The sequence below is a fragment of the Scophthalmus maximus genome, chromosome 2 (genome assembly GCF_022379125.1).
Source record: "Scophthalmus maximus strain ysfricsl-2021 chromosome 2, ASM2237912v1, whole genome shotgun sequence".
Classification (NCBI taxonomy): domain Eukaryota; kingdom Metazoa; phylum Chordata; class Actinopteri; order Pleuronectiformes; family Scophthalmidae; genus Scophthalmus; species Scophthalmus maximus.
The window spans coordinates 12,450,624-12,474,419 of NC_061516.1; the positions used below are offsets into that span (position 1 = coordinate 12,450,624).

General features: G+C 41.6%; 2 protein-coding genes across 6 annotated transcripts in view; one reads left to right on the top strand and one right to left on the bottom strand.

The window, feature by feature from the left end:
- fgf11b (fibroblast growth factor 11b) overlaps nucleotides 1–16,138 on the top strand; it is a 37,717-nt gene extending 21,579 nt beyond the window's left edge. Inside the window, exons 4-5 of the mRNA XM_035626187.2 lie at nucleotides 9,321–9,519; nucleotides 9,623–16,138. Of these exons, the coding sequence (XP_035482080.1) occupies nucleotides 9,321–9,519; nucleotides 9,623–9,759 (336 nt within the window). The 3' untranslated portion in view covers nucleotides 9,760–16,138. The remainder of the gene's footprint in view (nucleotides 1–9,320; nucleotides 9,520–9,622) is intronic.
- Nucleotides 1–18,077, bottom strand: part of nlgn2b (neuroligin 2b) — a 125,675-nt gene extending 107,598 nt beyond the window's left edge. For all 5 annotated transcript variants that reach the window (XM_047336901.1, XM_047336902.1, XM_047336897.1 and 2 more), the window contains exon 1: nucleotides 17,761–18,077. The gene's annotated coding sequence lies outside the window, so the exon portion shown is untranslated. The remainder of the gene's footprint in view (nucleotides 1–17,760) is intronic.
- Nucleotides 18,078–23,796: the final 5,719 nt, after the last annotated feature.

Below are 23,796 nucleotides of genomic sequence, written 5' to 3' on the forward strand. Positions count from 1 at the left end.
TGAAAAGGAACAGAGAAGCACCAAATCAGTTGCATAAAAAACTGTTCTGATTGATTTATCAAATTAAAGTTCATTAAATCAGTTCCGGTCTAACAGATCGTATTACACAGGTAGAAAACACAGATGTGTGAGGCAGTATCAGGAGGGTGAAGAACGAGATGGAGAACCCCTTTGAAGTGCAATACCCATGACAGAGTGTTGGTATCACAACTTGTTTTGTCTAATTTATTCAATTCTGCAAAGCACTTCATTAGCTCCAAAGCATAATTTCAATTATGCCTAATAAAGTGTCAGAGGTATTAAGTAAGTTGCCATAAGGGCTTTATTCAGTTAAATTGCAAATTAGATGAAATCTACAATAAATGGGGAGAAGGGCTACTGTATTAGCATTAGGCATTGTCTTCAGGCTACCCACTTCCTGGACAGTGCTAGTTCCCGTGTGCAGTGGAAGCAGTACCACGGACAGGGACAGAGGCAGTTTGTAGGGTGGGAAGACTGATCAGAACCTTGGACAGCACTTTTAGCATTTATTTAGCATGCTGATGTTGCCAAAACACTTGAACCATTATGTAAAACCATAATTTTTCTTATCCATGGGCTGTCTGGAGATGAGGTTCTCACCAAAGGATACTCATGGCCAAAATAATTCATGATAAACGATATTATCGCAATATCTATTAAAATTTTGTGGGGGGGGAATCATAAAATAAAATAATACTTTTTATCTACTATTTTTGCAGATAAATGATGATCTCCTTGACGATAAGAGCGACTATGGATAGACCAATTTTCCTATCAATTTATTAAATTATTATTATTTGTAAGAGAATAAAATTAAAAATGAATTTAATTTGCCCCATTATTGTTTCACGTCGGCATCTCCTGAATACAACACTTGACTCAACATGGGCGAGCAGGCGGGCTAGCAGGCATGCACGTAAATACACACTAACACACAAATTAAACTTTCAGTCCAAACTCCAAGCGAACGGGCAAGCCGAGAGAGAGAGAGAGAGAGAGAGAGAGGATCAGCACATAATTATAATTATTAATTCTACCCTTTTACTTTCCATGTTGGAGTTTGGAGCAGATAGTTACTGTATCATCACGGACAAAGAAACGGATATAATTTAGGAGGCACTGGATTGATTCACTGGACATCGGGACACCGGACATGTGTGATATTAACACAAGATCAATAACAAAACCTGGACAGTGTCTGCTGTCAGATTTAGAGAGTGTAGTCGGACCACATAACACTGTTTACACATGATCAGCATCAAATCACCAAACCGTGGCAACATGGTCAATTATTACTGGAAACGTTGAATATTTTTATCTTGCTATGATAACTGTGTTACTTATGCTGTTATCCTTTCAGTTCTGTAAAAGATAACAGCACAAGAGTTATAAAGTTAGACAAGAGCTGCTATAAATAAAAATGAACAGGGCTCCAAAAGCAGCATATCGTTACACAGTAAACTCCCCATTTCATCAGACTACAAAACCATATGTTGGATTATGAATATTTGAAAATGTTCCCTAGTTTTGCCCCTGTTGTTGTCATTTGAATATATTAAATAAACTACAGTGGTATGGGATCATTCACACACTCATTTGTAAAAGCATAAATGAAAATGAAACATCCAAGAGGATGTTAACATTGCACAGTTTCTACGTGAAAATGAATGTCAGTGATATGAGATAAATATGCTGTGTGTGTGTGTGTGTGTGTATATATATATATATATATATATATATATATATATTTATATATATATATATATATATATATATATATAAATGTCTCTTGAGCGGTTATTTGTGTGTTGGTTTCAACAGAACGTGGAAAAGAAGTGTATGCAAACGCAGTGAATGCAAGAGTGCATTAAATGCATATGAGATGTAAAGGAAAGAGCATCGTCTGTACACATGTGCGAGTTAAATCTTGAGTTATTGCAAACACGCCATCTGCTGTTGTCTTCTGAGCCCTTGATTAGCATGCATTGGACTCTGGTGCCTCGTGTGAACAGCGAGGAGAAGGGATTTCCTCCGCCGCAGTCAATAGCTGAGTTGAATCCCACGCTGACCTCTTTCACAGAGTTTCCTCTCTCTGACACACTCGTGTACACACACACATAAACTCAATGGAATGGGTTGATATAGGTGCGGTTTAACAGCTGTCTTCTTGAGCAATATTATGCATGTTTGGTTTTATGACCTCATATTATTCTCCATCGTGCCTCTGATGGACTAATTTGCTGGTGCATGAGGGAGTGCGTGTTATGATATGGCCCTTTATCCATATGGCTGCTTGTGCTCTGAGAGCGTGTTCAACGTTTGCCTTTACTTTCATAAGCGTGCCACGGGAGCACATGCCGCCAACGAGGAATGTTTTCATTTGACGATAAATAAGCACTCCGCCGTCACTCTCAGAGAAGCAGCAGTGACTGACAGAGTGACTGGTTGCTTGCCTCCAGCCATTTTCTCATTTTCTTGCATTCACCGCTTCTTCTGCTGCCTGCTGATAGTTATTGTGTTGCTTTCTCCTGAATAGCTCGCAGTTTTCCCCTTGAATTCCTGTCTACCCCCACACACACACACACACACACACACACACACACTAAAGTGCTCAGGTTGATGGGCCAGACTCTTCAACAAGTCCACTGCAGCCTTGTCTCGAGCATAAATCTCAGCCTCACTACCTGTAGGTAACAACAGGAAATGGCTGATCCTGATGTAAAAATAGAGCTCAGCTCATTGCTGCCCCCATTTTATAATCTAGTATGTGCTCTGGAAAACTCCTCATAGACAAAGAGAGAGAGAGAGAGTGTGTATACGAGAGACAAAGAGGGCTGTCGACGAAGAAGACATGACTGTTGACAAGTTTTTAGAGGAGATGTCAGTTTTGTGCCAGTTAAGTAATGTAAATACAGTATATGCTTTCCCTATTACATGATTAAAATCTTTGTTGCAATGATAAGAATCAGCCAAAAAATTTGCCGAAAATTGCAGTCGTTTCTCTCTGTGATGTATTTTGTTTTGTTCACCTCAGCCAACTAATGTTGCAGTCAGTGATGTTCTCCATTACCACAGCAAGCTCAACAGAGCGAGTGTCACGCTGCATATCCAAGGGAAAATTAGACTGTGTGTGATGTAAGAAAAATAATCATTGGGGCGCACTAGTGGGTGACAACAGATTGTCATAAAATACACACACGCACGCTAATGAATCTTTCGTATTATCACAGACAGGTGTGGAAAACATTGAGGTGGCAGCGTCTCATTTTTCAGTCGGCGCTGTCCGTCACTCTCACTGGTTAAAATGATACAGCGTTGCTGCCAGCAGATTATAATCAGCTGTCACAAATTAACGTTCAGAGATTATTTGTGAGAAGACCCTCCATTCTCGCCTTTGTGGGGGATTTACCGCTTCTCATCGTCTTATGAGATAGCAAATTCAACATGTTTAGACTGTTTGTCAAAACAAAACAGACAATGTGATGACACCCACTTTGGATTTCTGGATACTCAGGTTAAACTCAGATACATACAGAGAATGAATAACATACAACTTCTTATTTTATCTAGAACACAAATAATATCTAAAAATAAACAATTAATTCCTTTAAAAAAAACTGTTAACATGCAGCCACGGTTTATAAAATAAAATACATTTAGTCTGTATCTTTCACGACAACAGATTAAAACAACAATACGGTACACGTCGCTGTTTTACTTTCCAGTGTGAAATAATGCCATATTGCTGACATTTTCGCCGACTCTGGCTAACGCTACCATACTGGAAATCACTTCTTCTTCGCCGATCTAAAACCGGTACTTGCCAGTGGCTGTGCAGTGCAACTTCTGGGTGAAACTAATACACCATAAAGACATTGTATCAGATCACTACACACAAACTTTGATTTATGTAAGGTTAGTGAATTAACCTTCTAAAGTTGTAACACAGCTGTCAAATCTGGCGTATGACATGATTACAGAGTGTGTGTTTGTTGCGTTAAAGGACAACTTTGCATTAAACACTATTGTTTGTGATCTGTGTAGGCCTATGACACTGCATGAGCGAGTGAGAGATACAGACAGAAAAAAGGAATAAAGATGGGGATATGGATAAAGAAAGAGAAAGAGCATGGGACTCCTTGATGAAAAGTTATGTCCTCTCTAGTCTTTTTATCAGAGGATCGCATTGAGATGCAGGACAACACCGGCGGCCAGATACCATCACTTTTATCGCCGGACAGCAGAGAATGTGGACCTCAGGACGAGTAGCAGAGACAATAAATGGCTAGAGCAAGAGAAAAGACACGAAGTGCAGAAATGTTAAAAAATGGAACTAGACATTTTGTCAGGCAGCCAATTAAGAGCACTGCGGGGAAGCAAAAACCTATTCTTTCTGATGGACTCGTCATCCACATCGTACCATTTCGCTCCTTTCAAAATTGTCTGAGGGGTATTTTAGAATATAGATCTGGTGTTAGGCAGAGATAGGAAATACCAATGGGTGTTGTGATGATGATACACAATCAATCACTAGTGTCCCAGAAAATTAAAAGCAGAGGTATCGTGCGGCCGGAAACCTCTGCCACTGAGGGTCGACGAGGGGAACGTCAGCTCCGACTCCTCTCTCGGCTGCTTTTTATTGACAGGAGCCTTCCAGCTGTCAATCAACACAGCGGGGGCACGAGTCCCTGCACATTATCATCCACTCTGCTCCTGTCATGCACGTATCATGCCTCCCTGGGCTATCGTAAAGCATCGGTGACAGACCATACACATGTGTTAGACAGAATTAACTGCCAGTCTCATCCTCTGTAAATCCCTCTTAATAAGTACGTCTGTGCCCTATTGACTTACGTAACGTGGCGTGTCACAGTGCATCTACATCTGGCTCGTCAAACATCAGCAATATGCCCTGCCAGAGGCGCCCTGCGCCGAAAAACACTTGCACGCATGCAGATTATGTTTTAACGGAGGATTGTTTTGAATGGGCTTTGTGTCGGTTGCTTGCTGCAGCGGTAATACAGTACTGTGGGAATATGGCGGGATTACTGCAGCTGGGTGGATTTCACATCCCACAGATTACCAAGGGAAGCCGATGGGACAGTCAATAGATGCGGGGAGACTGCATGACACTGTGACCCCTGCTGTCTAAACGGGGGACTGCAAAATAGCGGCATAACAGAAAAAAAATGTTCTAAATTCCACAAGTAGAGCTACATTTTAGCCCCGATTTCATGCACGTGCATGCACGATGAAATGAAAGTAAACAAGGTATTAAATATTATTCATGGATTCTCTATCCATTTAGTCATAACTTTCATTCCTGTTCTTATACCCTAATTATATGCAGGGGCAGACATTTAGAGAAACTCTGCCCTATGAATGCTAGAGTGTGCATTATCAGTACCTCACTGTCCTTATTCGGTATGAAGTGCGAGCCCAGTATACGACGGCATGGAGGAGCTTCCTGAAGCAGGTAGAGGAGATGTAATCAGACACGAGGGTAGGAGAGGGAGGGTGGTGCGTGTGGGCGGGGGTGGGGGAAGTTGGTACGGTGCGCTGCATCATAAAAAGGTTCTTCCCATCTTCAGGATTCTCAGCACGGACGCTACTTATTACCTTTTCCTCGTATGCTTTCATTTAAATTCCATTTTTGGCTCGAGACACGCGGAACTGGGGAGCTACCCGAGTCTCTCCATAAGTCACGGTTGGAGAAGGAGGTTTTTATTTAATTTTTCTAGTCGGAGCACCCACCGTTTAGGGTGGAATTATGCTGCCATCACTCTTTAAAATGTGCAACATTCAACACATCTGCAGCAATTATTCAACTGCGCTGGTGAATCTGGTGGTTGGAGCGATGTCCTCAGTGAGTGCACACCCTGGCTTGTCACTGTGGTTCTGCAGAGGTCTGGAGGTCGTCTCAAGGTCACTTTAAGAGATGAGGACGTAGAGTCCTAGTCCTATCAACTTAGAGACAGGCACACTGGCCACTGTGTTTGGTTATTTTAAAAAACTCACTTTATTATAGACATTTATTACTCAGTGTATTTTTTTCTGCTTGGATTGAAACACAGAAATGTGGGTTTTATCATTAGGCTAATTTCAGGGGACTATGAAGGGTAATAATAGGATGACTTGGGAGACGGGTTTTCACTGGTGTCATTTCAGAGGTTAGGCTAAAGGGTGTTTTCCTGGAGGGATGGGAACTCTTTCCAGAAGGACCTGGGTGTCAGATCGTGGGGTGCTGGCAACTAAAGCCCTAGCGTTCTGGTCCTGGGGGGAGGGGGGGGGGGGGGCGACACAGAGAAGCAGGCCTCTCCCTTTCTCCTTCTGACTAATCTCCTTTATTACCCGGCAACCTCTCTGTCCTCTCCGAGCGATCTCCTGCTCTCTTTCCTGTTGCCTACCTTTCCCCCTTGTGTCTCCCACACTTCCCACCCGTCTTGCCCTCTGGCCTGATTAATAATGAATGAAGCAGATCATCTATCGATCCCGTCCTCTTTGTGTTAGCACAGCAGAAGATATCAAATCTGTCAGAGGACCTTAAAATAGATCTGTGATGTGGTGGCGATGAGAGTGGGAGAGTTTGTTGAGTTAAGGGAAAGGGGCTTTTTTTGGAGGGGTTTTGTTCTTTTTAATAGTGGGGAAAAAACGCTGTTACACAGGCATAAACCGCGCTGGAGCAGAAGGACAGGGGTGGATGCAGGAAGGGCACAAAGTCCTGAATTGTCATTTCAGCTAAAGACAACGCCTCCCTGTGAAGGAGAAAGGTGATGATCTGTGATAAGTGTGAAACTGGAGGTCTCCTACACCTTCTCAATCTACTTTTGGCTCTCTATTAAAGCTGGTCTATGCCAAGCAGGGATACTCTGGCCCCTCTTCTGTCATGCCGAGTCTCCGAGAAATTCTCCACTCAGCCATTTCTGCCCTGCTGCTCTCACTTAATCAATCCGGCAGATTGGCTGTGCTCTCTGACAGGGGAAGGACCCTGCCGAGACCCTGACGGAGACTAAGAGAGATGTATATCTGTCCCTGTTGTTTAATATCACCCGCTAACATTATGCAGGGTTCAGTGGTCCTTATGTTGAGGACAGCGAGGGAGGGGCAGCGCTGGGAGAAAGTGATCAATTACAACTTCAAGCTGAACTGCTGGACTAGATCCAAATTTTGCTAATTAGATTCTGTAATGTCTACTCAGATTTAGCCAGTCATGGACGATTGACATGACATGAGAGTCTATATTGAAGATATAATTCTCTTTTGTCGGGAAGGAGGGAGGACGACTTGAGCACAAACCTGCTTATTCCATAATAATGATAATTCCATGATAATAATCCAAACCTTTAGTACTTGTGACCCTTTAAAATAAAGCTGTTTACAATTTACAATCCCAAATGCTTTTTAATCAACAATGACCTTTCCTTTAGAAAAATACTTTTTATCATTCCCATCCTGACTCATTTTTACCAAACTGCTCGACTACATACTGTATTTTTTCATCTGCTACAGCTGAAACATCCACATCCATCGTCTACTGCTTTATCCATTTTGAGAGTCGCAGGGGGGGCTGGAGCCAATCCCAGCTAACATTGGGCGAGAGGAGGGGTACGCCCTGGACAGGTCGCCAGCCTGTAGCAGGGCCACGTACAGAGACAGACAACTATTCACTCTCACATTCACACCTACGGTCAATTTAGAGTCTTCAATTAACCTAATCCGATTCTGCATGTCTTTGGACTGTGGGAGGAAGCCGGAGAACCAGGAGAGAACCCACGCATACACAGGGAGAACCTGGTTGGTTTGAACCGGGATTCAAACCCAGAACCTTCTTGCTATGAGGGGAAAGTGCTAACCACTACACCACCGTGCAGCCCACAGCTGAAACAGTTAGCTGATAAATAAATTCATTGATCCATTATACATTTCAGTTTGATGAATATTCCAAAGCATTTTTTATCAAAAATGCCCCAAAAAAGCTCTGGTTCCATCTTATCAATGAAAATATTGTTTTCTTAGTCCTGTATTATAGTATATTAGATATTTTAAGTTGTTGTCATGTGGCCTTTGAGAAATCTTTCTGGGCTTTTTCCATATAGGTGACATTTTAAGGACAAAACAATTTATCAATTCGTTGAGAAAATAACTGTCAGAACGAATGACTTTTACATTTAATGAGGCTTCCTTCCCTGCACTGCGTAAAGAACGTCTTTTCCTTTTCTGTCTCCTCTAAACTTATCAGATTGAGTGAATTGAATTATCCTTTAAGGGGCACTGGATGAGAACAAATGTATTATTTATTATTATTTATTTATCTTTGATATTTTTCTTTTTGTCCTCTCTCACTCATCATCTTGCAACCACTGAGGTTTACCTTGTGGTGGGATCAGGCGTTAAAGATAGTGCCCCCAAATTGCATAGGATTTTGGAATGGCAATGCTCGATGAAGGGTCAACCTTTTTTTATTAAACTGTCCCATTATTTTCACCTAACTTTACATAAGTAGTCATTTTAGTCCAGGCCACAATATTTTCCAAAGCAGGCGATGCATTTCTATGAAATGACTGACAGCTTGGCTCTCACGTTACACAATTGAACTTAAGTGTTCACTAAAGTCACAAGTTTAACTATAACAGAGCAATAACATGTAACTCTTCCTATAAACAGAGCAACAACATAGAAAATATATTATAATGACAAATGAAGCAGCATAAAAACTATTTTCTATTTTTATGGGATTTCCTTTATAAGAAAATACAATCTACATATTTCAGTCTGAGCCCAGGGAGGTTTTTCATTATAGACTTGAGCAGGTTTTTCTTCTGAAGCAGTGAACAGTGTGATGTCAGAATTATCATTTGTATATGCAGCATGTCATGTATGTGGAGATAGTATTCGTTATTGTATTGGTGTAGGTGTCAGTGTTACGGTGCTTTCATCCTCCCTCCTCTTTTTCCTTGGGGACCGTGTTATGTTTAGCAGAGATGTTAATGTGTTCTCTCATCATATAGTGTTGCATCTTTGTCTTGTTGTTCCCGAAGGACCGGGGTGTTCATGTTTTTAAAGCCACACAAGTCCAGATATAATTCCATCCATCCATCCTTTCCCTCAAGAAACAGTCACCTACTTAATGTTTTTTTCCACTGCCTGCGCTCATACACCTTCTCAGCAAGTGTGTACTCACACGTGCTGGAGTTCATGTTCAAAGGGTCATAAAAATGTTGTTTTCTTCTGACATTTGCATTCTTATTCTTCGTGCTCTGTTTGCTAATACGAATGCACCTTCCCCCTCTGCTTTCCAGGAGCACTTCACTCCGGAGTGTAAATTCAAGGAGAGCGTGTTTGAGAACTACTATGTTACGTACTCGTCCATGCTGTATCGCCAGACCCAGTCTGGTCGCTCCTGGTACATCGGCATCAACCGCGACGGCCAGATCATGAAGGGCAACCGGGTGAAGAAGACCAAAGGAGCTGCACACTTCCTGCCTAAAGTTATAGAGGGTTTGTGTCCTTGATGTCACCTGAGCACAATTCACATCAGTTAATCTACGTTATTAATCGCCACCTTAATTATTAACTAACAGCGCCCATCTTTGTCTCACAGTTGCGATGTACAAGGAGCCATCACTACATGAGCTCGTCAGCGAACCGGTGAGTCCTCCTCGGAAGACAGCAAAGACATCAGACTCGCCTTCTCTAAAGAACGGACAGAAAGAGGCTCCCAAGGCCGACGCCTCATAGCACAGGAGACCGAGGGTGGGACGGAGGGCAGCAGTGACACTGGGAACACAAGTCACTAAAATATGTACTGAGGGTGGCTGAGGGAATGGCCCACGCTGGCCACCACATTCCTGAAGTGCACTGCTGAGATGCTGAGGGATGAAAGGCGAGCAGTCCATCAGCTGCCGAGGAGGCCTGAGCAGGAGTCCCCCCCTCACCTGTCACCCCAGAAAGAAAAGCCCCGGCGGCACAGCCAGAACTACTACCGCCTCCCCACTCCCACTGTCCTCTGCCACCTATGACTTCCTAATGCACAGTCTCCTTCATTCCTCTGTCATTCTCGAGCTTCTTTGTCCCGCCGACAATTTCATCTTTTCTCACACGCCTACCCGCCTGTCTCCTCTATTGTACCGTATATCCACCACTCGCGCATTTGCAGCGCTGACTCGGCATCATAATCCTCACCCGTGGGCCCCCCTCTTGAGCCCTAAAGTTGGTGACAGTGTGGCTCCGCCAGCTTTCAACCCACCATCTGCCTACTAGCCAAGCTAATCACCAAGGTCAACTAAAGCTCAAAGTGAGATTAAAACAGCTCAGAGAGGAAAGATATCTGCAGGACGCCTGGGTCGGGTCAGGTCAGCGGAGCAAGATGAGTGGATGAGAAATTGTGTGCACAAAACTATTTAACAGAGTAGTTTATGACATAGAAACTATTAGCAATATTTTACTTCTTGGTTGGAATACTTCGACCCGTCTTTGATTTACGCCAGGCCAGATGGAAAAAGACATGCATATGGAAAATCTGTCTGTAAAATGTGATTAACATGAGAATGCTGAAAACATAAGATCCAAACAATAGCATGGTGGTGATTCAGTTAGAAATGAGGGTGATGACGATGATGATGACAAAATCGAGAGTTTTTGAGCATAATAGAAATTTTATGAAGCTCCACAAAGAGGCACTGCCTGCGAAACGATCCAATAAAATAACTATTCTTCCAGGGAAGATGAGCCATAAAATAGATCTTAAATGACTAGGTCTTAATTCAGACTCCTATTAAAAAGGTTCAAAAGGCTTGAGCAATATTTATACCAACAAGCCAAAAGATTATTCTTGGATAATAAAAAAAAACATAACGAGTGTGTGATTGAGTAAGAATGGGCCACTTATTATTGCACCATCTCATTTAGGGCCACAAAGTGAACAACTGGGTCGTGTTTTAAGAACCAGGGAGGATCTGAACTGTAGTGTGTACTTCACTCGGCATCTGCTGTCAGCAAAAAAGCAGTTTTGAAGGCGAACATCAAAGCCAGAGGAGCCTCTGAGCCGGAGCACTTGTTATTCTGAGGATGTCTGGCAGCTTATCCGCACACTAGCTTTATCAAATCACCTTGGAAGAAACCACTCTTAAAAATGCAGTTTTGTCTGAGCAAAATGTCGTGGTGTGATTGTGTTTCGACCCCGGTGTGCCGATCACGCCTTCCCACAGCTTGGACGTCCCCCATGAGATTCTGTGTGTGAACGAGTGCACGCATGCAGAGGTTAGACAGAGAGGCAGCGTGTTACCTCTGCACGTGTGTTTCAGACAGGACACGACGCAGTGTCTCTGATATGTCTGTGAGCAGGCCATAACTTGGGCGAACGTCCGTTTCGTGTACGAGGTTTATTTTTTGAACGTTTGAGAGGAGGATCTCTGAGCAACTTTGCAGGGGACTGAACACACAGGAAGTGCTTCCTTAATTGTAATATTTGGTTCAGATGCAATTACCTGATGATTTCATTTTTAACTATGTTGATGTTTTCACTGGGTTTATCAACCAGGGACCACTGTTCAAAAAAAAGCCACGGCCTGATAGAAATGGAGGCTTCTAAGAGGGAGCTGTCAGATTATTTCAGTGCTGTCTGCTGCTGGGTGCTGTCCGCTCGGGTAAACCGCTGAGGGCAAAACAAGATGTCATCACAACGTTCCGTCAAAGTGAATGTGCATGGATACCACCAACAAAAGCAGTAAGTCTCTCGCTTTGTCGGGAAGAGCAACGTACAGTGCGTTGGGAGCTAAAACTCCCATAATGCATAATGGGGAGGACATCTCATTTTCAGGGTGAAATAATGTGAAAACAAGGTGAAAACAGAGGCTTTGTGAATGCGCTGCGTTGAGGGTGAAAACAAGTCTGAAATTGTGTGTTGAATCGTGAAGAGGTCAGCGGCACACGGAGGCGGTTGTTTAGAAAGAGTGAGGGATTAGCAGGTGTATTCTTGAGGAATGTTGATAAGGAATTTCTGCAGCATAGTAAGCAAGATTGTTGGCGGGGTTTCATACGCAGCGTGAGGATGTGATAATGAACGCGAGACAATGAGGCACGCACGGCACTGTGCACTATTTATGACGAGGGGTCTATGGAGGAAATTAGTTGGAGGGCTTTGCATTTTTTCCCCCCCATTAAGTCTTTTCATTTTCTGGGCTTTTCCAGGGGGGAATATCTTTCGGTTCAAATATAGATATTTTGTCCTTGCAGCGGATTTTTGCATTGTAGACTTGCAAATCTCTATTTCCGACAACCCGGTGAATCTGGTGCATCCGAGTATGGTTTGTAACTGTGCATTACTAACTACTGTATGATATCAAAGCGTGGGCACAGAATGTAGCAAACAACACCATAGGCTTATTTTAGCTGTCAGCACTTATACCGTTTTTTTCCCCAGTGTATTCCATCTGAAGTCTCCTCATGCCACTTCACATTTCAGAGTGGATGATAAGTCTGCTCTACATAAGGAAACGCACATGGAGGTGCAGAGCAGTGACAGCAAGGGAATCTTGCAAGACAAAATAAGAAATAATGGCTTTTTTTTTTCTTTTGCTCTATGGAGAAGGGCTGTAACTGACAATTACTTCCACTTTTGTTTATTCTGCAGATAATTTTCTCAATTAACCGTTTGTCTAATAAATGTCAGAGAGTGGTGGAAAAAACAGAGGTAAAGGATTTCCCACAGCCCAAAGGACGTCGCCAGATGTCTTAGTTGGTCTAAATCTCATTCAAAAGAATTAACTCACCACTTTGTTTAAAAAAATCAACTATCCAAAGCAAATTGTATTGAATATATGAGAGATTAAAATTCCTCCATAGATTTCTTAGCCAGTGCTTACTGTCGTGATGCTAAAGAAGGCCACAGTAGGTTGACGACGGACAGCAATACTGCAAGTAGACCGACAAGAACAGGGATGAGGGTAATGTTAAGTAGTATGAGTAGAGAAGTAGTCTGATGTTGAATGTGAAGAATGAAGTTAGATGTTGAATGTAAGACATGTAAACAGAGGGTACGTTTTTAACAGGTAAGTGCAATGAAGGCAACCGAATGCAGCTGTTTAGTGAAACTAGTTATGCTCTTGAATGTAAAAGTCATGGGAGTAGAACAGATATTAAAATGACCTTTTTTAATGTTGTCTGAAGAAGTCAGAAAGTGCTCAGTTGGAGATGTATGTGAAGTCAGGACGAGAGATTCTGTACAGCGTGGAACATAAAAAAATACAGATTTACTGTGTGTGCACATGAGAGATTTAAAGTCGTGATCCCTTTTCCTACACATGTCTCCTTACCCGCATCCTACCGTGTCTACAGCCAGCTAACTCTCTTTTAAAACACTGTTGCCTGTGTAGGTGTATACTTACAGTGTGTTTTGTAAGGTCTGTGTGTGTGTGTGTGTGTGTGTGTGTGTGTGTTTGTGTGTGTGTGTGTGTGTGTATCTGTGATTAAGAGTCACGTAAGACAAGACAGAGGCAAGGAGAAAAAGAAAGGGCATGAGACTAAAACAGTGATCGATAGACTCAATAAAACATAAACGAGAGAACAGCCGCCCTGGGATGGGGGCAAAAAATCTCCCCAAGGTCAGCCGGAGAGAGGGAAATCTATTTGTTCATAATGAACTCGGTGTTGTTTGATTTCTATCTGCAAACTCCAAAAAAGACGCAAATTGGACGGCCACAGATGGAAAAGGGTTTGCTTATTTCCTCTGGGCCTCGACACTGGGCCTGACAAATAGCTTCCTGTTGTTTGAAACAATAATAACTATGCGGCAGCAACGCCGTCCACACATGCAGGTCCATAAAGGCAGAAGAATGTGCATTGAACATAAATCATACCCCTCCCAAAACTTCGAAAAGAGTAACTCATTGGAAAAACTGGAGGCACGTGTCAATTACAAGCACTGCTTAAAACACATTTGGACGTGAACTCACTGTGCTGGGAGGTTCTTGAAAAGGTTACGGCCTCATACGACCAGGGAATCCCCATAATTTATCCCAGTTAATAGGACTAACGGGCAATAATGAATATTAAACTGCAGCTCAGTCATCGCCGGTGTCTGGGAATCACAGCAGGAGATTTAAAGCTTTCATTGCACTGCACAACTAGCCAACATCCGAGAGACATATTTCAAACAAATGTTACCAACATTTGTTTCGAAGTGGATTATAAGAGAGCCAACGACACGTTTTAATCGCACTGAGTGCGGTGGAACAACGACACCATACAGTAGCACTGAATAATTTCTAATCTGTGACACGAGACCATTCTGACCTATGCATCTGCTGATTTTAAGATTTTACACAGCCTGTATGTAGCATTTTTTAAATTGTCTTTTTCCCGCGCAATAAAACAGCTGCTCATCACTGTCGGAAAAAAACACATTTCCCACCAGAGTTACATTCTGATGCACTGCAGCAGTTTGCAGTCGGTGTCAGAACATGGCAGCAAATACTGCTGCCGTACCAACATGCTCTCACTGTATTCAGAACGTGCCTGCTGAGAGGCGAACCGTGCAGTTTGACAAGCTCAAGGGGGAAAATCTATGTCTGACTAGCTCCCTCTAGTGGATATAGTTGGTGGTTAAAAGGTAAAAGCGCTGATATTTATCCAGTAAGGTTGGTCGGAAATAAGTCTGTGAAATTCATTTTGTGGCATCTGATTTATGCAAACCCCCCATCAAAAATTAAATATACATCTGTACTTAAAAAAAAAAACATTGCAAAATTTATGTGTGCATTCTCACAGCTGTTCAGTATTAAAATACTCAACCACGTTGAGCTTTGGTTGCAACACTGTGTTTGAATACTTCCAATTAAATAAGCATCCATTTTAAAGGGGCACAGCACCGAGGCTATTTATTTTGTACTTGTAGAGTATTTTTGCTCCCGCGGCCTGATATTAATGCGAGCGGCTTCTTTGGAAAGTATTACAAATGTGAGGGATGTGAACATGTGTACAGTTCTTACAGACAACAACAACTGTCTGGGTGACGACCTAAATGTTGGGAATGCTGCCAGTTTACATGTATGTTATTTCAATGACACTGTGTATATCTATGTCAAGTCTTTTATGGGTTTTTTTCTCAGAAATGTATTTAAATAATCTATGTTGAAGTTTTTTTTTTAATTATCGTAGTTCAGTTGTTGTTCATTGTTTCCTCCACAACAGGACACAGAATAGCCGTTTCTCCCCAAATGTCCCTCCCTTTGCTGTGCTTTTTGTCTTTGGTCGGGATTTGCCGTATCCACAATAATTTGTCTCCTGATCCTCACACTAAATTCCCACTGTGCGACTGAGTTTTGTGTTTGTGAAAAATGCAATGCATCCAAGTGGAAACAGCAGGACAACAACATCTAAAAGCCAACATGTCTCCTCACATGCCCAGCAATGACCTTGATGGTCTCGAGAGTTACGGTCACGCAAGTCTTCCAGAAAAGTTAGCACAACCTCTATATCTCTCCTACTGTTACGGACTTTTGGGTTTCTCTCAAGCCGATCTTCTTGTCTTCCGAAAAAACAAAACAACTGACACTTTAAAAAAAAGAACAAAAAAAAGAAGAAGCCATAAATAAAAATGAGCCTTGGCACTGACTGGCCACAGAGAGAGGGCCTGAATCCTCAGGCAGACACCAGCGATTTGGACGTATGTTGGACTCCTTACAATAAGAGCCAAAAGGAAGCAGCAGGAACTTAATGGCTTTTTTTGACCACAGCAGCATAGCAGGAAAGAAGACCTGCAATATGCAATGAGAGCTAGCGGCCTACACTCACGGAGGGGAAACTCATTCAGCAAGGCTAACAAACTACAAATCAGGATTTGCTTGCTACGAAGGTAATAAGTGGCTGCAATAATTATTTACTGTCGAGACTGACATGGGATCTTTAATTTTTTTTTATTTTTTGGGGCAAAGCATGCATACGTCACTGTTATTTGGCTCATTGGGGACGACTCCCTCTCCGCATCAAGCCCTCGATTCATCCTCGCTCCACGTTTGCCATCAGACCTGTGTACATTTCTACAATAACTCCTACATGAATTGAAAGGAGGTCTTATTCTGGAATATTATTCAATAAAATGACATATATTTGTATGATTGTAAGCAGTGCCCTTTGATGTTTTGTCTTCTCTATCCAAGGTATTTTTAAATAACCCTTTGAAATGTTGTATTTGTTCGCTCAGGGCGCTGTAGGTCATCTACCTATTCGTCCATCCTCTTTCTCTGTTCACAGTCACCTCTGCAGATACTTAAGATACTTCATCAAGTAATGGAAAGGTGCGTTGAAGCTGTCACTGCCACTAGAAAGTGTGTCAATGTTTTTAAATAAATGACTCAAGGACCCAGGCAACACAAGAGAGACAGGTGACAGAGGTCGGTGCAGGCCTCAGTGGTGGCGGCCTGAACCGACTGCCCCAATTCTCTCTTTTGTCAATCTTCATTGGACTAGGGTTTTTTTGAGTGGAATAGTGAATATCAGCTGTCGTTAATCATTGATACAGAACGGTTGCTCTAGTGAGTGTTTCCACCAGCAGGAGAGTGCATTAAAGACTGACTTTGAGTTACTATATTGGACTGCAAAGGTGAGAGTATGTGCCCAGCAAAACATTGCATCAGCAAACACCTGTTCATTCAGTCACTAGGAGCTCTCAGTAGATTAGCATGTAACACAAAATTGTCACACACAAAAGACGTTTTTTACCCGCTGCCCACACTCACATCCCGTTTTTCTTAAAAGTGTCAAAGTAATCCACAGTCACTCAGTAAAGACGCTTTGTTCATATAGCTTCTCTCAGCGGAGTGTATTTGCTAATCAGTCTAATCCAAATAGACCCTCTGGATTTAGAGCACTGATGGCTATGACTGAGGAGGGTCTGCCGTCACACAGCTTTGGCAGAAACACACAAACCTTAGCTCGCCTGACGCCTACTGCTTCCCAGAGCTAGATGTAAGAGGTGAGATTGTGATCAACCACAGATTACTATTCATATAGTGTTGCATATATGAACTGAACTGCTGGTCAAGGTGCATGTAAAACAGTACAGTTTACATTTTTGTTTTGTCAGAAAGTTACATTAAAGTAACAGTGTGGATCTTTAATCAAAATGAATAAACAGTGATATTAGAAAACTGAAAAGTTTAACTCATCAACACCTGTACAATTTGTGTAATGTTGTACTTTCTGGCGGCATCTGGTGGTAAAGTTGCAAACTGCAAACCAACTGAGCACCCGACAGGGGACACTTTATGGTGGCGCACCGCTAATTCCATTTCCTGTTTCCGGCGAATGAGACGTATCCTGGACCGTTTTCAGCAACAGCCGTATTCTATTTAACACAAACACGTAGCAAACACGGAGACTCACACGGAAGTCGACGCAAAAACGCCGGTTCTTTGTCGCGGGTGATTATACATGTATGGACACACAGTTACGGACAATATATTAAATCTCTGAATAAGTTATTCTAAATATTACACACTGTCGCTTTAAGGATTTAAGTTTTTTTAAGTTTTGTTTTGTTTTGTTTTTTGTGGGGGGGGGGGGGGGGGGGGGGGGGGTTGTTTGTCATGCAAAACTAATCCCCTCTATCAATCACTGTCATTAGCAAGTCATACACTCCGGGTCAACTACGCACACACTGTCAGAAACAGGCAAGTTACTGGTCAGACAAGCTGTTGCACTGCTAACAAAACATTAGATCACAGTTGCAAACTGTCTTACCTGACGCCAGGTGGCTCTTCCCCATCGCGGTCCTGTCCCCGGTGATTCATCCGGACGAGCGCTCCCCGCAGGCGGGTTCATGAGCTAAACTCGAGCTAAGCTAGCTTCTCGTCGCTGTTTACATAGCATCAGCTCCACAAGTCCAAGTCCCGCCACCGCCTCCATACTCCCGAGGTGCTGTCACACTGTTGCGCCTCCACCGGCCTCCTCAGTTCCCTCTTTCGTTTTTCTTTTGCTAAAACGTCCTGCTAAATGCCTCCGTTGTGTCGCGTTCTCTTACACCGACTCGAGTTGAGGTTATCTGCCGCCATCTGAAAACTTTGTTTTACAGGATATAAGTGCGTCTTGCAGCGCCACCCTGAGGCGGAGGCGGTAAGTGCATGCTGCACCTTGCACAACTTTTGCTTTTGGCATCTGCCACTGTTGTGATTTAGTGGAGTAAAGTCTGAGCAGGGACTTTTCCTTTTTCAGTCATTGGCTCGTAGACGGTGTCAATGTCAGTGGTTTATCTGGCTATTGATAGTTTCTTTGTTTGGTTTGGTTGGGTGTTTTTATAATTTGGTGTTGATGATCAGAATATATAGAATATTTATACTATAAGAACTAAGCAGCATTGAGTGCCTTTCTATTTGCATTCTAATGTTTGTTTGTTTTACAGATTTACCTTTGTTTCTGTTCTTTTTTTCTCACACACTTATTATTTATTTGTTTATCTATGTATTAGTTTATATATATATATAAACTAATGAATAGATAAACAATAAAATATATCTATTAATTTAATGTTAAATATCAATTGGTATATTAATTTGACACTTGTGTTGGGAAACTGCAATACCTTGCTCTGTTTCTAACACATTTAATTTTGAAACAAAGAATGAAAGCAGCCTATAGAAACAACAAAGCGTGTAGCTGCTATGATTAAGGAATTAACCTTATCTTCTCACTAATAAAAGTACCCACTCCAACTGTCCCATAGGGAAATAAAATCCTTGATGAGTCAGCCCAAAATATTTTGGGGGAGGGGGGTGACACATATGCAGGAGGTCTCCTGCGCTTCCCATGACAATTACTTTGAGATATTGTTAACATAGGTAAAAATATATATATATATATATAGCCACGAGGGTCCTGGTTCATGTTAACATTAACATGGTGATGGTAGAGGACTGAGTTGATACGAAAGAAAGAAGCATGCAGCCAGCTGTAACCTTTCTCAAAGACTTTAATGTTTGTGCTGTAACCATTTCATCCTCCACTGTTCAGAACAGCAGTGGTTCTATGTCGTGCCCTCGCCCTAATATGTACATGTGGAGAAAATAAAGGGCCTTTTACGAAAAGATGATGAATTGTTGTTACCAAGACCCCTTTAAACAAGCCCCCTGAAGGATGTGACCCCCCAGTAGGAACTGCCCACGAATCAGCAGGAGCCTGGAGGCCAGAGGTGGAGCAGGCCAAATCAACAGCCTTCACTATCCAGTGAGAAACCGTTTGTTTGGTAATGGGCTTGCCCCCACCTGACCCCTTCTCTGAAGGCTACCACCCTGCACAGCCCCTATATCAGAAGGTGTAGAACCAGAGCTAGGGGGATTATGAGGAATCCTCACCACCTCTGCAATGAACGATTCCACCTTCTACACTCGGGCAAGTTCACATATTTTTATAATAATCATACGTACAATGAAAAATATGCACTTTGGTTTTGAAATAGTCACAATATACTGCATACCTTGCATCATTGTCTTGCATTTCCCCATAGCTTGGATGCTGTTTCAAGCACAAATACATCCATAATGCCGGTCATTCCACATAGAAGTTGCAATGATGATGATGGCCAAATCGTCAAAAAGCCCTGCTTGGTAAACTGTTGACGTAAAGGTTGAAGTTGGTTGGTTCCCAGTGTTTCTCCCTGTTGATTAATAATTTCGGATTTTTGTCTCTGAAAACTGTTTTTGTTTTAAAAAAATAAATAAAACCCGGAACTGGTGATGTTGTTTGAATACACTGATGAAAATGCCAAACACGAAAACAAACTTCAGACACATCCAGCCCAGACAAGATATTTATCCGATCTGAGATTAACAAACTGACTGTTTGATCTTCAGAAGAATCAACTTCTCTTTTCAACGATCCAAGATTATTTTGCCCAAAATGTATGAGATGGATAAATAGCTGCAATTACTTCTCGCTCACAACCCAGCTGTCAATTAGGAATCCTAATCTCTCTGTGACAACCATGGTACATGGATGATGGCTCATATCCCACAGAAAGGGATAATTAAGCTACAAGTTGAGCTCTGGAACAAGCTAAATTGAGCAGCATCTGATTTGGCAGATTATCTTGGGCACTGCGCTGTCACTGACTTTCAAAACAAGTTCCCCCTGTGCGACGTGACCCCAGCCGGGGTCAGACAGCCCCCTCTCCTCCTCCTGATCCTCCTCGAGCTTTACTAGGGCATCTCAGATCTCATGGAAGCATGACTCGTGCATTTATACGAGATTATTCTCAGTAAACCCACACAGAGTGGAGCAGTCTGCATTCAGACTGAATGGAGCTTTATATTTCTTAATGCAGCAAATAAGGATTAAAGCATTAAGCCAAATGTAGTTCTCACGATATGCTGCAGGAACCAATTACCCTCAGTGTGCGCACGTTTGCGTTATAGGCCTCTACATGCTAAATTTGAACAATTGTGGGAAAACCACAACCTTGGAGGTTTTATGTGTGTTTTAATGTGTTGCTTTTAATTGTGGTTTTCCAAGCACCGACTGACAGTGTTCTCCTCACTACTGCACACAAATCCTCGGATCTTTCATTGATTGACACCAGCGTTGGACGGATGGAAAATAACCATGAAACATGATTGACAATGATTCCAAAGTCACCAGAAGTGCTAGTAAGTGAGGCTAAGAAATTTGAAAAAAAATAAAAATTTAAATGATGCCTCGTTATCAGTAATTTCTACTAAGCAAAAGATATCAGTGTAATATAATGTAAGACAACTGAAAAATATAACGAACAAGACTCATTTGTTATTCATTACACATTGTCATGGCTTAGACATATTACAGAAACCAATATTTGCTGGGACAAAAGAACATTTATGACTCATTATTTGACGATGAAATATAGAAACAAAGATGTCGACATTGAAAGATGTCACATAATGAAATGTCTGTCAAGTTCTGAATCGCACTTCCTCCGAATGACCTGCATGTCTGTGATCATCTTTATCATGTTCTACAAAAGGCATGCCACAGTGCAGAGTGGAACATATTGTGACACACAAAGCCCACTTTTTATTATATTGCTCATGACATATTACATAGAGCTAGACAACCAAATGCTGGTCTCATTTGACTTTATATTCCAGTGAATATTTTTCTCAAGAAAAAACACTGCCATGAGTGCAGTTATTGCCAAATAAGAATCAGAACCTGTCACTTACCCTTTTTTTAGCTGCAGTAAAAGCACGTGACCATTTCAAGCACTCCATGGTCACACCGTTTATTAAGTCATTATCCATATAATAGGCTAATGACATTTAATTTACTGAATACCGTTGAATACATGTCAATCTGGATATAATCAAACACTACTGTAACTATGATCACTGCTGATTATAACTCACAGCTTTCATTTCACATGTCTAGATTAATAAACGTGACAGCTGCTTTACACACTCACACATGTGAATGGAGAGTGATTCCTCATTAGAGGAAAGTGTTAGTTTGCTTCATAATGTTGGCAATTTTATCAAATTTGGGAACATGATAATGGTTCACAACAGAGCATGATAGCACAACTGATTTTAATGAACAACCTCCAATATTTTTATACTCACGTTCTACTTTTTATCAGTATGTATGGTCCCATTTTATTACTGATTCTTGTTGCTTATATATACAAAATTAATATTAAGCTGTAATTTAAAGAAGTAATGTTGTAACTCAACTGTTTGTTTATGTTGCTAATGTACAAACAAACCCATGAATCCCCATATGGGATTTGACGGTTACCTTATTCATATAAAGTGTATTAATCTTCTTTCAACATTTCCCCCTAACACAGTGACATGGTGTTCAAACAAATCTATTATTTCAACATACAGAAAATATGCACTGTTGATATAAGGGGCGCAAAGTGAGAAAATATTCCGCAAGGGCAAAGTTCACAGACACCTCAGCTATTAACCATTTGTACAGAGGCAGTTAACAGTATTATGTGGTGCTTCAGATACTGAGCCAAAGAGCAGGAGCTAAAATGGCTGTTTACAGCCTGGTTCCATGTTTACATTCACCACTAGGTGACAGCATTGGACTTCAGAGTTATGTATTCTTTCCTCTAATATCCCGCTCACTAAAATGATGCAACAACAAAAAGAAGATCAAATACAGTAACATCAACACACCAGTGTCAAATTCATGACTCAAAATATCAAAAGTAATTTTGGGGGAAAGATTTGTAGCTAATGACTGACACTGCTTAGTGGTATTAACTTTTATTCCCTGAGGGAAAAGTAATTAATAGTATGAATCATTTTACAAAGGTTCCGTTGCCCACACACAAACACAATCCTACCTGAATGACTGGTCTCTGGCTGTGGGCCCGGTCAGTTCAACAGTTACAGTCCAAACCATTCAAATCAGCCTTCATTTAATTTTTATCATTGACCATGGTTTTACCTTGAAAAGCAATGTAAAATAAATTGCTGATAAGGATTAAGCTCACCGAGTGGACACGCCCTGCGAAGCGAGATAAACGGAAAAAAAACCGTTGAAGTCAGTGTCATCTGTTTTGTCTCAAGATGAGTCATGTGATGGGTCAAGGAACTTGTGACAAGTAAACAACAATCTTTAATACTCCATGTGTCCTACCTATGTGATGACTCAGAGAGTGACTGTTGGTATCACTCAAAACAAATTCTCAAAGTTGCACAAGATTCAAAGGAAGTTCAAGCCGTGACAGTGAGTGTCAACATTAAGACATGATCCTGCAAATCCACACGCCTGTGCTAGTTATATAATGCTAACTGCATGGAACTGTTTGTTTGTTGCAAATATTCTATGCTTCCTAAGGACTGCAGCGATGGCAGCAGGTACTCAGTAAAAACCTGTTTGACTTGTAAAATAACTGAATCAACTGCCACCGAGTACGTACAGTAGCTGGCATTGCCAGACTGTAACCTACCTGTACAGCATAGAATAACAGTCAAAAGATAAACTGAGTCTTACATGAAGCATTCAACCAGATTTACATTTACTTTCACCCCCTTGTTACCCCGTTTAAATGTGTAAGATTTAGTTTGAAAAGCCATTTTCTTCAAAATCTGTGCAAATCTGACATACTGTAACGTGCGATCTTAATCACTGTCCGACTCAAAAGTGGCAAAGTCCCGGCTCTTCCTGGTCTGCTCTCATGTCGTCGCGGTGAAGCGTTCAGAGCGGAGTGTCATGTGATTACAGTTCACCCTCAGGGAGCGGAGCTCCTGAAATGAAAACTCTCAGGGTGAGTTTCCAGGACTACAGAGCTCCACCTAGATAGCAAAATGTTTGCTGTAGTGGGAGTTGTGGTGACTACATAGGCTCATATATATATATATATATATATATATATATATATATATATATATATATATAGTAAATAAGTAAAGACAGAGTAAAAATACATGTAAAAAAAAAAGTAAACTGAAAACATACAAAATAATAAAAAGGAAGTTCAGCTATTTTTTTTTCTTTGTTTACTGCCATAATCCATAAAAGTGTTGGGGGAAGTGATGAGTTTTAAACAATAAACCCAGTAAGAAGTTACAGACACATTGCTCATTGATCTATTTACCAGAGAGCAAAATGTAATGGAAAGTACCACGACCAGGAAGTGGTGTATTTTACCGCATTTAGTTTCGACAGTGCAGCCATTCAGGCACACGTTCAGTGTCAGTGGAGTATCGGGGATCTGCCAAGTCGCGGCACAGCTGCACCAGACTCTGCATTAAGGCCTGACTCATACTCTGCTCTCCTGTTTTGTTTAAAGTC